Genomic DNA, 13,434 nt, shown 5'->3' on the forward strand with positions numbered 1-13,434 from the left:
GGGAACAGAGGGACAAGAGCTCAAGGGGCATTTTGGGAAGATCTACAAGGGGTTCAGTATGGCTGACACTGATCATGGAACTGGAGTGGAAATGGCAAGGTCTGAGTCTAGAGTGGTGAGCAGGGCAGTACTTTGAAGGATCCTGTGTTCTGTGCTAAGGAATTTGTGCTTTATTGGATGAGTAGAGAGAATCCCTGAATGATCTGAAGCAGGAAAGTGACATGATCAGACTGATATCAAGAAAATAGTATGGGGTTGACCTGAGGCAAGAGGATCCATTAAAAAAACTGTAGTGAGTGGTTGCAGGGATGGAGGGAAGGAGCCAGATTCAAGCGATATTAGAAGGGCAGAATCATTAGAATTTGGTAAGTGGTTGAAGGTCACGATGAAGGTAAAAGGACACTAAGATATATGAACACATGGAACTGAAAATTAGGTGAGTGGTTGGGCTGAAGATAAAGGACTGGGTGTCTTGGGTGTAGAGGTGATAGTTGAAGGCCCTCCAGGGAGAGCCTCGGGGTGGGCTGGGGAGAGGCCTGAGGGGTGAAACTTCGGAGCCGTCATTGTATTAGGAGCCGGGACAGCAGAAGGAGCCTATAGAGCTGACTGAGTGGCTGTGACAGAGAAAGAGAGAAAGAGGAGAGCGTGGACTGAGAGAAGGAGAGAGGAGAGGGTTCCACGTTGGAGGAAGTGATGAAGGGGCCGGGTGTTACAGGAGGATTGAAAAGCTCCCGTGGGATTTAATGCTAAAGAAGTTACTAGAGACTTTTGTCATGTTTCCCGAGGCTTTCTGTGGGTAATGTACTTTGAGGATCGGATCACCCTCTCTTCTTTGGTTCTTTACTTTGATCCTGAGCTTCAGTAGAGAGAAGGCTAATGGTGGAGGAGCTGTACAGTATATGGAAAAGGAAACTGGCCTGGGAATTAGCATCCTTGAGTTCTAGTAGCACCTACCGCATAGAGTAGTTAGAGGAAGAAATGAATTGATAATCTTCAAGTCCTTGGAACAGAGCCTCTCAGAGTTTAATCTTGTAGGTAAGTGGCTGTTGAAATAAATACAGTTTAAATTAGTTAGATATTGGTGGATCTATTGCTAATGATCCACGTAGCCTCAAGCAACTTACATTGCCTCTCCAGGGCTCAATTTCTTTATCTGTAAAATGATGGGTTTGGACCAATATCCCTTTTAGGTCCACAATTGCTGATTTTTCTTGAAAAGAGTCAGTGAAAGTGACAGGGAAGAAGAGCCAGAGAGGGCAGCGAAGCCTCTGCAGCTGGTCTAGGAAGGCACTCGAGGGACTGAGTACAGACTGAGAGAAGTAGATTTAAATGAGCCACATCTCCATCTCACACCTCCAAGCAGCTAGGACCTCTAGAGAGCACTCAGCTTTTTTTTTTAAGTCTTTGCTTTTCTCTATGTGATATCTTGACGTATCAATTGTATTTTACAAGGGAGACTAACGTCCAGTTGAGTCAAGCCAATTGAATGTATCAATATAATCCTGGTTATAGAGCAAGGCAACAAGCATTGTTCTGAATGCTGATTTAGTGACTAGGTGCTGCTGATGAGAGTGGATGTGCCTGCTGCTTGAGTTAAAATAGCCTTTTTATATTGAGGTTGACTGGCTTTTCTCTTGGAAAGGTTCCAAGAGCAAGACCATTGCAGTAATTCATGGAGTTACTATCAGAACTGAATGGCGTGTGATTAATGCTACAGAAACACTTATGATTACACTCCATCTTTTTAAGACTAAAAATAGCACATACCAGGGGGTCAAGCAAAGCTGGAAGCAAGAGAGAAAATAGACCCAATCCGCAGTACACTACCTGTTTTCACGCAGCTCTTGTCACCGACACCTTGCTCAGTCGATCTGAAGCATTATTTTCTCCACAGTGCCTACTCACGTTGACAGCTTTAAATTTAAGAAATCTACCCTGCAACATAATATAGGACACAGTTCAGTTACTAGCCAGAGGGAATAAAGTATCTTAGATAAAATCGCATGAAGAACTATTACAAAAATATGTGTTATTTTATTTTATGGATACTAAAAACAAATCTATCATAGGGCAGTAATTTAACATCATTGAAGTATATGATGAAATGTACTATTTCTAATTAACTTTTAGTGAAAGAACTCATGGTGTCTGCTGGTGATAACCTAGTAATAACTTTGCCGGAAAATGAAGTTGAACTGAAGGCGTCTGTTGTGCCAGCGCCACCTGCAGGTGAGAGTTTGACTTTCCTCTGGGACCAGTAGGGGCCCATTAGCTGGTGTGTCCTTAAGGTGTCTTTACTGGTTATTTACAACTTTGATTCATTTTCACAACGTAGTGAATGTCATTCTCGAGTGGATGACAAGGCTTTGATGATCATAAGCTTTAAAGTTTATTGAAATAGTTTAAAATGGAGCGAGAGGATAGGAATTAAATACAGAACATTTCCTTTAATTGGTCAGGATAAAAAGTCATACATTTCTGATGATGCAAAGCAGAGTGATATCTTAGAACAGGAGAGGTTTCCATTTACCAGCTTTTGACTTGTAATAACCCACAGAGCCTGGGAAAATTCCACTGTCAGGTGAGGGAGGTAGCACGTGCACAAAGGTTGTTTGCAGATATTGCAGTGGCAACACGTCTCTCAGGTTCTCAAGATCCTCACACCAGTTGTTCAAAAAATGTTTAAAATACTCTTTCTTCTGCTGATCCAGAACTCTGCTCTTCAGCAAACATTTGACCTATTCCTGTGACCTGTCAAATGCATTCTTTCTTAAAGTATGTTCATTTTTACGGTGTTTGAATATTTCTCATTCAGGTTAGTTCCTTTATTCATTTTTCCCTATCACACATGGATCAAAATTTAAGCATAGATGTTAATACTTGGCATTTGTCATTTAATCCTTTCAGCTGAGGTAACTCGTGCTTTAACTATTACTAGAATCACAAGGTGGAAGACAGCTTCATCTTAATATAAAGAGATTTAATCTGTTCTTATGGCCTTCTATAAACCCCTACGACAGATGGAATGAATTTAAATCTCCTTGCCTTTTCTTAAAAGGAGAAAAGTACAGTGGATTATACTATGTTAAAATTTATATGTATAGTCAGATGTAGCAGTCTGGAAGGAAAGTCATCAAATGCTAACAATGAAATTAGGGCAATTTTTTAAAAACTTTCTATATTTTCTAAATTTTTTATAAGTTGTATGTTCTTATAATAACAAAGAAATTTTACATTAAAAAGATATAGATACCTTACTGTTCCTTACTTGGATGATAGTTGAAAGTTGAGTGCAGTATATCTAAATGAATTTCTGCTAGTAGATTGAAGGCTGTCACTTTCCTCCCTCTGCCCAGATTGTAGTGACTTCTAAGAGTTTATAACTACTCATATTTTTCTTTGCTCTCAGAAACAACCTACAACTATGAATGGAGTTTAATAAGCCACCCTGAATACTACCAAGGTGAAATAAAACAAAGACACACGCAAACTCTTAACGTCTCTCAGGTAAGTAACTGGTAACTGGTAGTAACTGACAGCATACCTTAGAATTCAGGTAACACCTTCTTAGCTGTTGAACCTAGAAGTCTCTCTTATGATTAAGATTAAAAGAAGAATATAAATGAATCAAGTTTCAAGCATGTAGGTAGACAGGTAGATTTAAAGAAAGGGGCTTCCGGGATCTTTTCTTTATTTGACTTACTTGGCATGTCAGCCCAGGGAAGAGAGGCTGGCTCAGGCTGGTATGGGTCTCTGTAGTGAGGTTAAAGCCTGTGTTCCAACTCTTGCTCCCTTTGCAGTGTTAGAGACATTCTGGTCATCTCTGATTCTTCGTCAGGCACATTTCTAGGATTGCCAAAAATTCCATTCCAGTTCGCATATGGTTTGACTACCAAATATTGCTTCAAGATATAAGCACTCACAAGAAGAAATGTTCCCTCTTCTTGGCCCATAGATGATTATGTTCTCTTCATTTCTGATACTGCACAGCTACTGGTGCAACATGAGTTAGCATCACCCCTATGCCACTGAGCGCTGTTTCTCGAAGTCTGGTACCCAGACCACTGGCAGCTGACCCACCAGAACTACTTGGTAAAAATGCAAGATTCCCATACACTCAAGTCTGAGAACTGCCACCCTCGGTTGGTCCATGTTACATATGCCTCTGTAAGCCCCGTGAACATCTGTAACTAAGCTGAAGGCCTTCCTGAGTGATCTTCAGTGTTCCAGAGTATAGGCTTCAGACATGTGGCAGTGTGTCCGCAGGTCCCGAGCCCCTTCTCTATGCTGATTCCAGGAGAACGGCTTCTGGAATATTTAAGGATTTTCTAGGCAGTGGACCCATCCTGTTGTTTGCATGTTTATCAGTATAACTTTTCTTTATCTTGCAGTTGTCAGTAGGACTTTATGCCTTCAAAGTAGCAGTTTCTAGTGAAAATGCCTTTGGAGAGGGATTTGTAAATGTCACCGTTAAGCCAGGTAAGCCTGTGTAAGAGGACAGCCTCCTGTTTTACAGATTTATCTCAATTTTTGGTGCCTGAATAACATGGTAATATATTTTTTTAGTTTTACATTAGGCTCCATTGTAGAGAAAACATGCAAAGATTATACGGGGTTTTTCTTTCTTCTTTCTGTATAATTCTTAGTACTTGCTTGACACTGCTGTGGAAGGTTGCAAGGTTATTGCTTGCTGTTCTTAGGTGTGGCAATAGCGTCCTCCGTCTGACATTTGCTGCATTCACCCTTCTACCTCCATTCCCCGTGACTCAGCTTGTCCTTAGGTGAAGGGAGCAACTCAGGGGTCAAGGGAAATGTATGCCATGGGCTTTCAAGCCCCCTGGTCCTTACAGGCCACCACTAGTCCATAGGTCAGCGCACTGGTGTGAATTAGAAATAGTGGCCCTTTGTCTGGGTGGTCACAGCCCTGGCTCAGTGCATGGAGCATGGGCCTTGGGCCTCTGCCACCCCCTCCTCTGGGCACAAGGGATGTGGGCCAGCTCAGTGCCAACCTCACCTCCAGCCTCTTCCCCAGGGGCTGACAGCTCCCCATTTTGCACATGCTGCCTGGTTAGTCTTAGAGCTAAACGTGGTTGGTGGGGGCGGGGCTGGGGGCGGGGCTTCAAAGAGTCAAGAGCCAGCTAATCGTAGGAGCTGGAACCCTCCTCTGTTGCTCCTCATTTGCAGTTGCTGCTCAGGTTCTGTGACCAACCCCTTGCTTGTTATTACATGTGTTCATTGAGCCTGGGCTTTCATACAAAAAATCTAAACCTGCAGACATGCTCCTAAAGTGTATAGGGGGGTTCCAAAACATTAAAAGTACTTTCCATAGTTGAGGCCTGCAGGACAGGATATTTATAACCAATTTTTGAAAATCAGATGGTTTATTTGGGTGGTGACAACTTGGGCTCAGCCCGTGTCCTTTTTTCTCTCACACAGCCGGAAGAGTCAACCTGCCTCCCGTGGCAGTTGTTTCTCCCGAGAGACAGGAGCTCACTCTGCCTCTGACGTCAGCCCTCATCGATGGCAGCCGTGGGTATCCTGCTGTACTTCATGGGGTTTTGCCCTCTGCACTATGAGACGTAACGGGAGGTCTCTGTTGAGGCTGTGAGGACTTATGGGCTAACTCACCAATAGATGAGCAACTATCTGTATCTTCAAGTCCTTCAGCTCCTTTAGCACAACTTCTCTGTCTTAGGCTGAACTTCCCTTCAGTTATGTATGAAAAAATTCTTTAGGGTCTAGCTATTTGATGGGAATTAAAACAATTATTAAAGAATCTCCTTGCAATGTAGTATATGTGATGAGCAGTTGGAAATCACTTTTAAAAATTATTATTTATTTTATCTATTTATTTTTTTTGGCTGCGTTGGGTCTTTGTTGCTGTACACGGGCTTTCTCTAGTTGCGGCGAGCGGGGGCTACTCTTTGTTGCAGTGCACAGGCTTCTCACTGCGGTGGCTTCTCTTGTTGTGGAGCCCAGGCTCCAGGCGCGCAGCCTTCAGTAGTTGTGGCACAAGGGCTCAGTAGTTGTGGCTTACGGGCTCTAGAGGGCAGGCTCAGTAGTTGTGGCGCATGGGCTTAGTTGCTCTGTGGCATGTGGGATCTTCCTGGACCATGTCCCCTGCACTGGCAGGCGGATTCTTAACCACTGCACCACCAGGAAAGTCCCTAAAGCCTGTTTTAAATGAAATATTTACATGAGAAAATACATTACATTTTGATTCCTCTAATTCAGTGTGATTTAGTTACAGGAAACGGTTCAGAATTATTAATCTGTTGCATGAACTTTTCTTTCCTTAAATGAATTCGATGAAACTGGATCCCTTCCAGGTCTAAACTTCTGTGATTCTACTTAGTACATTTTGTTTGCTGTCTTTTAAAGTAGAAATAGGAGGTTTTCATGTAGGATACTACCTTTATCTGGATTTACACTTAATGATTAGGGTGGTAAAAGGTGTTTTGTAATTATATAGAAGCATCTCAATTCTTTATGAATCTGTCAGTTCAGATACCTATTTGATTATCAGTAAGATATTGTGTGCTGTAGTTGATGTGAGTTAAAAAAAAAAAAGCAGTAGTGCCTGTCACTTTGCTTTTTAAATTCACAACTGAGTTGAAACACCCTCACTCAAATCTGGTGGAAATCCAGGAGAAAAATCATGATGATAATTTAGAGAGAAGAAGTAATCCTCCTTCTAACACATAATATATGGCCTTTGAAATCTGTGCAATTATATAATTTCATATAAACTCAAATGTAAACCCCAATAATGTAAATTACAAAACGTATGTTTTAATATTCTTGTATTTAATTCTAGTTTTCACTTATTTGTCAATCTTTCTAGACAGTACAGATGATACTAAAATAGTGAGTTATCACTGGGAAGAAGTTAATGGGCCCTTCCAAGAGGAGAAGACCTCAGCTGATACCCCTGTCTTACATCTGTCTAACCTTGTTCCTGGAAACTATACTTTCAGGCAAGTGGGTTCGCTTTCCAGCACTGATAATTTGACTGTTTCCGATAGATGCCGATAGAACATTGTGCTTCTTTTCATTTTACTCAGGAGGCAGGGCAGATTTGGTTTCCTCTGGGGCTTTGGTTGTCAGCCACTTTATACTCTGATACCGTCATCAATAATATAAAGTACAAGTGTGTATTTATTGGAAACCTTTGGATTTGGTTGTCAGGAATAGTATGGGATGGCATCTATTTTGCTGTGTTGAGATATGTGAAAGAAAGTTTCTATCTTCAGAGTGAAAGTGAGGCAGATTTATATGATTTACCTGTTTCTTTATCTTTTTACAACTTTTAAAGATATAACTGAAATGGAATAAACTGAACATATTTAAGGTATAAAATTTGATGAGTTTTGACATTTGCATACACCTGTCAGACCATTGTCACATTCAAGATAATAAACATTTCCATCATCCCCAAAAGTTTTCTCATGCCCCTTTGCAATTCAAACCTCTCTCTATTCCTGTCCTTGAACAACCACTAACCTGCTTTCCCCCACTTTAAATTATCATGCACTTTCTAGAATTTCACATAAATGGAATTGTACAGTATGTGCTCCTTTTTGCCTGGCTTCTTTCACTCAGCAAATGATTTTTGAGATTCATTCATGGTGTTGTCTCTATTGATAAGTGTGTTCCTTTTTGTTGCTGAGTACTATTCCAATGTATGGATATACCACAATTTATCCTTTCATCTAGTATGGACATTGGGTTGTCTACAACTTTGAACTATTACAAAGAAAGCTGCCATGAACATTTGTGTACAAGTCTGTGTGGACATGTATTTTCATTTTTGTGGAGTAAATACCCAAGAGTGGAAAGGCTAGGTTCTACAGTGAGCTTATGTTTAACATTTTAAGAAATTGCCAAACTCTTTTCCAAAGTGGGTGTATTATTTTACATTCCCACCTGTAGTGGATGAGAGTTCCAGAATCCACATCCTCACCAACACTTGGTGTAATCAGTCTTTTTAATTGTATCTAATTTGATGGGTGGTTGTATCTCATTATGGTTTTAACTTGCATTTTCCTGTTGACTAATGATATTAAGCATATTTTAGATGTTTACTGGCCATTCATATAACTTCTTTTGTGAAGTCTCCATTCAGATCTTTTTCCTGTTTTAAAAATTACATCTTGGGGCTTCCCTGGTGGCGCAGTGGTTGAGAGTCCGCCTGCCGATGCAGGGGACACGGGTTCGTGCCCCGGTCCGGGAAGATCCCACATGCCGCGGAGCGGCTTGGCCTGTGAGCCATGGCCGCTGAGCCTGTGCGTCCAGAGCCTGTGCTCCGCAACGGGAGAGGCCACAGCGGTGAGAGGCCCGCGTACCGCAAAAAAAAAAAAAAAAAAAAAAAAAAATTACATCTTACTTAGTTGTAAGATTTTTATACATTCCAAAACAAGTTCTTTATTTTATATATGTGTTGTGGATATTTCCCAGTATATGGCGTTTTGTTCTTTTAATGGTATCTTTTAAAGAGCAAAAGTTTAAAATTTTGATTGTCTAATTTATCAATTGTTTCTTTTATGTTTCATGCTTTTTTTTTTTTGCGGTATGCGGGCCTCTTACTGTTGTGGCCTCTCCCGTTGCGGAGCACAGGCTCCGGATGTGCAGGCTCAGCGGCCATGGCTCACGGGCCTAGCCACTCTGCGGCATGTGGGATCTCCCCGGACCGGGACACGAACCCGTGTCCCCTGCATCGGCAGGCGGACTCTCAACCACTGCGCCACCAGGGAAGCCCTGTTTCATGCTTTTTGTGTTCTATCTAAGTAACCTTTGTTTAATCCCAAGATTGCAAAGATCCTGTTTTTTTTTCTAAGTTTCATAGGTCTAGGTTTTATTTTTAGATCTGTGATCTATTTTGAGTTATTTTTATGTATTGTGTGAGATTTTTGAATGTTAAATCCACCTTGCATTCATGGGATAAACCCTATTTGATCATGATATTCTTTTTATGTAGCATGGGATTCAACTTGATAGTATTTTTGTCAGGATTTTTATGTCTGTCTTCATGAAAGATTTGGTCTGTGCCTTCTTCTCTCTTTCTCTCTCTCTGTCTCTCTCTCTGCATTGTCACAAGGTTTTGATATGAGGATTATCCTGGCCTAATAAAACAAGTTGACCAATGATCCATCCTCCTTTATTTTCTGAAATACTTATGAACAACTGGTGGTATTTCTTCCTTGAAAGTTTTATAGAATTCACCAGTAAAATCATCTGGGTCTGGAATTTTCTTTTGGGGAAAGTTTTGATAACAAATTCAATTTCTTTAATAGATGTAAGCCTATTTAGATTTTCTGGGTTTTTTTAAATTTTTCTTTTTTATTTTATTTTATTTTCTTTAATTTTTATTTTATATTGGAGTATAGTTGATTAACGATGATGTGTTATCTGTTTTTTTCTTGTGTCAGTTTTTAGTAAGTTGTATTTTTCAAGAAATTCATCCATTCCTTCTAAATTATCATATTTTTTGGCATAAAGTTGTTCATAGTATTTTCATATAATCCTTTCATGTCTGTAGGATATGTACTGATAACCTCTTTTTCATTTCCAATATTGGTGATTTGTGTTCTTTTTCTCTTGATAAGTCTAATTAAGGGCTTTGTTAATTTTGTTTATCTTCTCAAGGAACCCTAACTAGAACTGTTTTAATTATATTTGCCTGTTTTCTAATTTGTTCTTTTCTGCTCTTTACTATTTCCTTACTTCTGTTTGCTTTTGATTTACTTCGTCCTTTTTCTTCTAACTTCTTAGAGTAGAATCTTGGTTCATTCATATTAGAGCTTCCTTAAAAGCTTATAAATCTTTCACAGGTATAATTTTCCTCTAAGTGCTGCTTAGCTGTACCCCATACATTTTAGCTTATTATATTTTTAAGACCTCATATACTGCTTTAAGAATATGATGATTTCAGAGAAGGAGCCCATACATATGTATTTATGAATCCTCAGAAGTCTAGCCAGGTTAAGAAACTCTCAGGCATCTGACTGGATTCATCTTTGACTAAAAAGTCCACAGAGGTGCTCTAAAGTGCTTTAGATTTTACACATGTTGTAAAAACTTCTGTTTTGGTTTATTGGAAATCTCAGCTTAAGAAGCAGTTTACTCCATTAGGATAGCTATTACTTAAAAAATGGAAAATAACAAGTGTTGGTGAGGCTGTGGAGAAATGAGAATCCTTGTGCATTGCTGGTAGGGATGGAAAATGGTAGAGCTGCTGTGGAAAACAGTTTGGCAATTCCTCAAAAAGTTAAACATAGAATTGCCATATCTGCAATCTCACTTTAGATATATACCTCAAAGAACTGAGAGCAGAGACTCAAATAGATGCTTGTATACTATCTTCGTCCATTCAGGCTACTATAACAAAAATAACCATAGACTGGGGGGCTTTTAAATGACAGAAATTTATTTCTCATACCTCTGGAAGCTGGGAAGTCCAAGATCAAGGTGCTGGTAGATTTGGTGTCTGGTGAAGGCCCTCTTCACATGGTTTATAGACAGCCATCTTTTCACTGTGTCCTCACATGGCAGAAGGGGTAAGGGAGCTCTCTGAGGTCTCTTTTGTAAGAGTACTAATCCCATTCAGGAGGCCTCTGCCCTCATGACCTAATCACCGGCGGGGGGAAGGCCCCACCTCCAAATACCAGTCGCATTAGGGATTAGGTTTCAACATATGAGTTTTGGGGGAACAGAAAACATTCAGGCTATAGCATACTCCAATGTTAATAGAACAACACAAATGTCCATCAACCGATGAATAAGTAAACAAAATGAGGTATGTACATACAAAGAAATATTATTCAGCCTTAAAAAAATGAACTTCTGAGGCATGCTACAGCATGGCTGAACTTTGAAGACATTTGGTTAACTGAATGAAGCCACTCACAAAAGGTCAAATATTGTATGATTCCACTTAGTTAAGGTGCCTAGAGTAGTCAAATTCATAGAGATAGAAAGCAGAATAGTGATTGCCATGGGGTGGTGGTAGGGGAGAAATGGGGAGTTAGTGTTTAATGGGTACAAAGTTTCCGTTTGGGATGATGAAAAAGTTCTGGAGATGGATAGTGGTAATGGTTATACAATAATGTGAATGTACTTAATGCCACTGAATTGTGCACTTAAAAATGGTTAAAATGGTAAGTTATATATACTTTACCCCAATAAAAAAAAAGAGAAATTTACCTAGCTCTGAAAGCTTATTTTATTATTGAGTGGATTTCTGGGAATCTATAGGCCTTGTAAGGGTAGAGTGAATAGCCACATGGGGCATCCAGTGCTCATGTGTGGGGTTTTTTTTTTTTTTAAACTTTATGTTTTTGAGAGCAGTTTTAGGTTTACAATAAAATTGAAAGATACAGAAATTTCCCATACGTCCCCTGCTCCCCACATGCTCAGTCTCCCTGTTATCAACATCACTCACCAGAATGGTTCATTTTTTACCAAGGATTAACCTACACTGACACATCATGACCACCAAAACTCTATAGTTTACCTTGGGGTTCATTCTTGGTGTACATTCTATATGTTTGGGCAAATGTATCATGACAGATACCTATCATTATAGTACCATACAGAGTATGATAGTATTATAGTATCATACAGAGTATTTTCACTGCCCTAAAAATCCTCTGTGCTCTGCCTAGTCATCCCTCTCCTTTTCCCCCTCCTCTGGTAACAACTGACCTTTTTACTGTCTTCATGGTTTTGCCTCTTTCAGAGTATCATACAGTTGGAAGTATATAGTAAGTGGCCTTCTCAGATTGGCTTCTTTCATGTAGTAATATGCATTTAAGATTGTTCCGTGTCTTTTTATGGCTTGATAGCTCATTTCTTTATAGTGGTGAGTAATATTTCATTGTCTGGATGCACCACAGTTTATTTATTCATTCACCTACTGAGGGACATCTTGCTTGCTTTCAAGTTTTGGCAGTTGTCCATAAAGCTGCCATAAACATTCATGTGCAGATTTTTGTGTGGACAGAAGTTTTCAACCCCTTTGGGTAAATACCAAAAAGAATGATTGTACGGTAAGAGTATGCTTGGTGTTTTGTGGGGTTTTTTGGTGACCTGTTTTGTGGCTTACTAAACATACATTGTACATTTGGTGTGGCCCTTCAGGAGGAGAATGCATTTAAAAGTCAAAATAGAGTAGCTTTTGTTTGTTTATCCAAGGTAAAACTTAGGTGATCATTGTGGATGTGATTTCAGACATGTTTGTGTATTGCTGAGAACTTGAATGTTCTGAACTGTATGGGATCTAAGGACACCACCAGTCATTCTCAAAACAATATCTGCTAGTAGCTTCCAGCTGCAACCTTATTGTCTGAAAGTCAGCACCTCTTATAGAGTATGTTTAGTTTTGTAAGAAATTGCCAAACTGTCTTCCAAAGTGGCTGTACCATTTTGCATTCCCACCAGTAATGAATGAGCGTTCCTGTTGTTCCACATTCTCACCAGCATTTGGTGTTGCCAGAGTTTCAGATTTGGGCCATAGTATAGGTGTGTAGTGGTATCTCATTGTTGTTTTAATTTGCATTTCCCTGATACTGTATGATGTGGAGCATCTTTTCGTATGCTTATCTGCCATATTCTTTGCTGAGTAGGTATTTATACTAGTTTGATCCCTGGTTGGGGAACTAAAAAAAACATGTCATGTATTTATTTTTAGTTTACCACACTGGCCGCCACAGCTTGATCCAGAAGAAATATAGGTTTCAAGAGACAAGTAACAATGCAGGTGTTTAAGAAAAATGATATTTTCTTCTTATAATAATAATAATGCATGTTTGCTATAAAAATAAAAAACAGAATGTATCTAGAAGCAGAAAGAAGGAAATTAAATACCTCCCAAAGTTCCACTACCTAGGAATAAACATCCTTAAGAGTATAGTACTTATATTTATGTTCCTTTTTCTATACACATAAACTTGAAACTTTTTTCTTACTTGGATCAAAATGTATAAGATGTTTTACAAGCTACCTTCTATATTTTCTTCTAAAATTAAAAAATTTTATCTTTCATGTTTAAATTTTATCTGTCTAGAATTGACTGCATGTCTACCGCGGTTAGATCCAATTTTATTTGTTTCCACATGCATAATCAGCCTATTGTCCCATTACTGTTTATTGTCTAGTCTGTCCTTTCCCAATATGCAAGACCACATCTCTTCTATATCAAATTGTCATGTATGAGTGGATCTGATTTTCGATTCCCATTAATTATGGATATCTGTGTCATTAAATATTCTGCAACATCATGTTTGATGCTGATACATTTTAGAAAATTAATTTAACCCCATTATTCAATGTTTGGGGGAACATTCTTATAGTTAAATTTTGGAGTGCAAGTAAAATTTCTGGGTCAGAGGCCTGTATGTTTTTAAGGAGTTTGATATATATTGCCAAATTATTGTC

The 13,434-nt window shown here is 39.3% G+C and overlaps 1 protein-coding gene across 1 annotated transcript in view; it reads left to right on the forward strand.

Annotated features, from left to right (window-relative positions):
• KIAA0319 overlaps positions 1–13,434 on the forward strand; it is a 71,363-nt gene that overhangs the window by 33,687 nt on the left and 24,242 nt on the right. The window contains exons 6-10 of the mRNA XM_081245384.1: positions 2,131–2,229; positions 3,410–3,507; positions 4,392–4,479; positions 5,437–5,529; positions 6,845–6,977. Coding sequence (XP_081101510.1) covers positions 2,131–2,229; positions 3,410–3,507; positions 4,392–4,479; positions 5,437–5,529; positions 6,845–6,977 — 511 coding nt within the window. The remainder of the gene's footprint in view (positions 1–2,130; positions 2,230–3,409; positions 3,508–4,391; positions 4,480–5,436; positions 5,530–6,844; positions 6,978–13,434) is intronic.

Source organism: Mesoplodon bidens (genome assembly GCF_964165515.1).
Source record: "Mesoplodon bidens genome assembly, chromosome: 10".
Lineage (NCBI taxonomy): Eukaryota > Metazoa > Chordata > Mammalia > Artiodactyla > Ziphiidae > Mesoplodon > Mesoplodon bidens.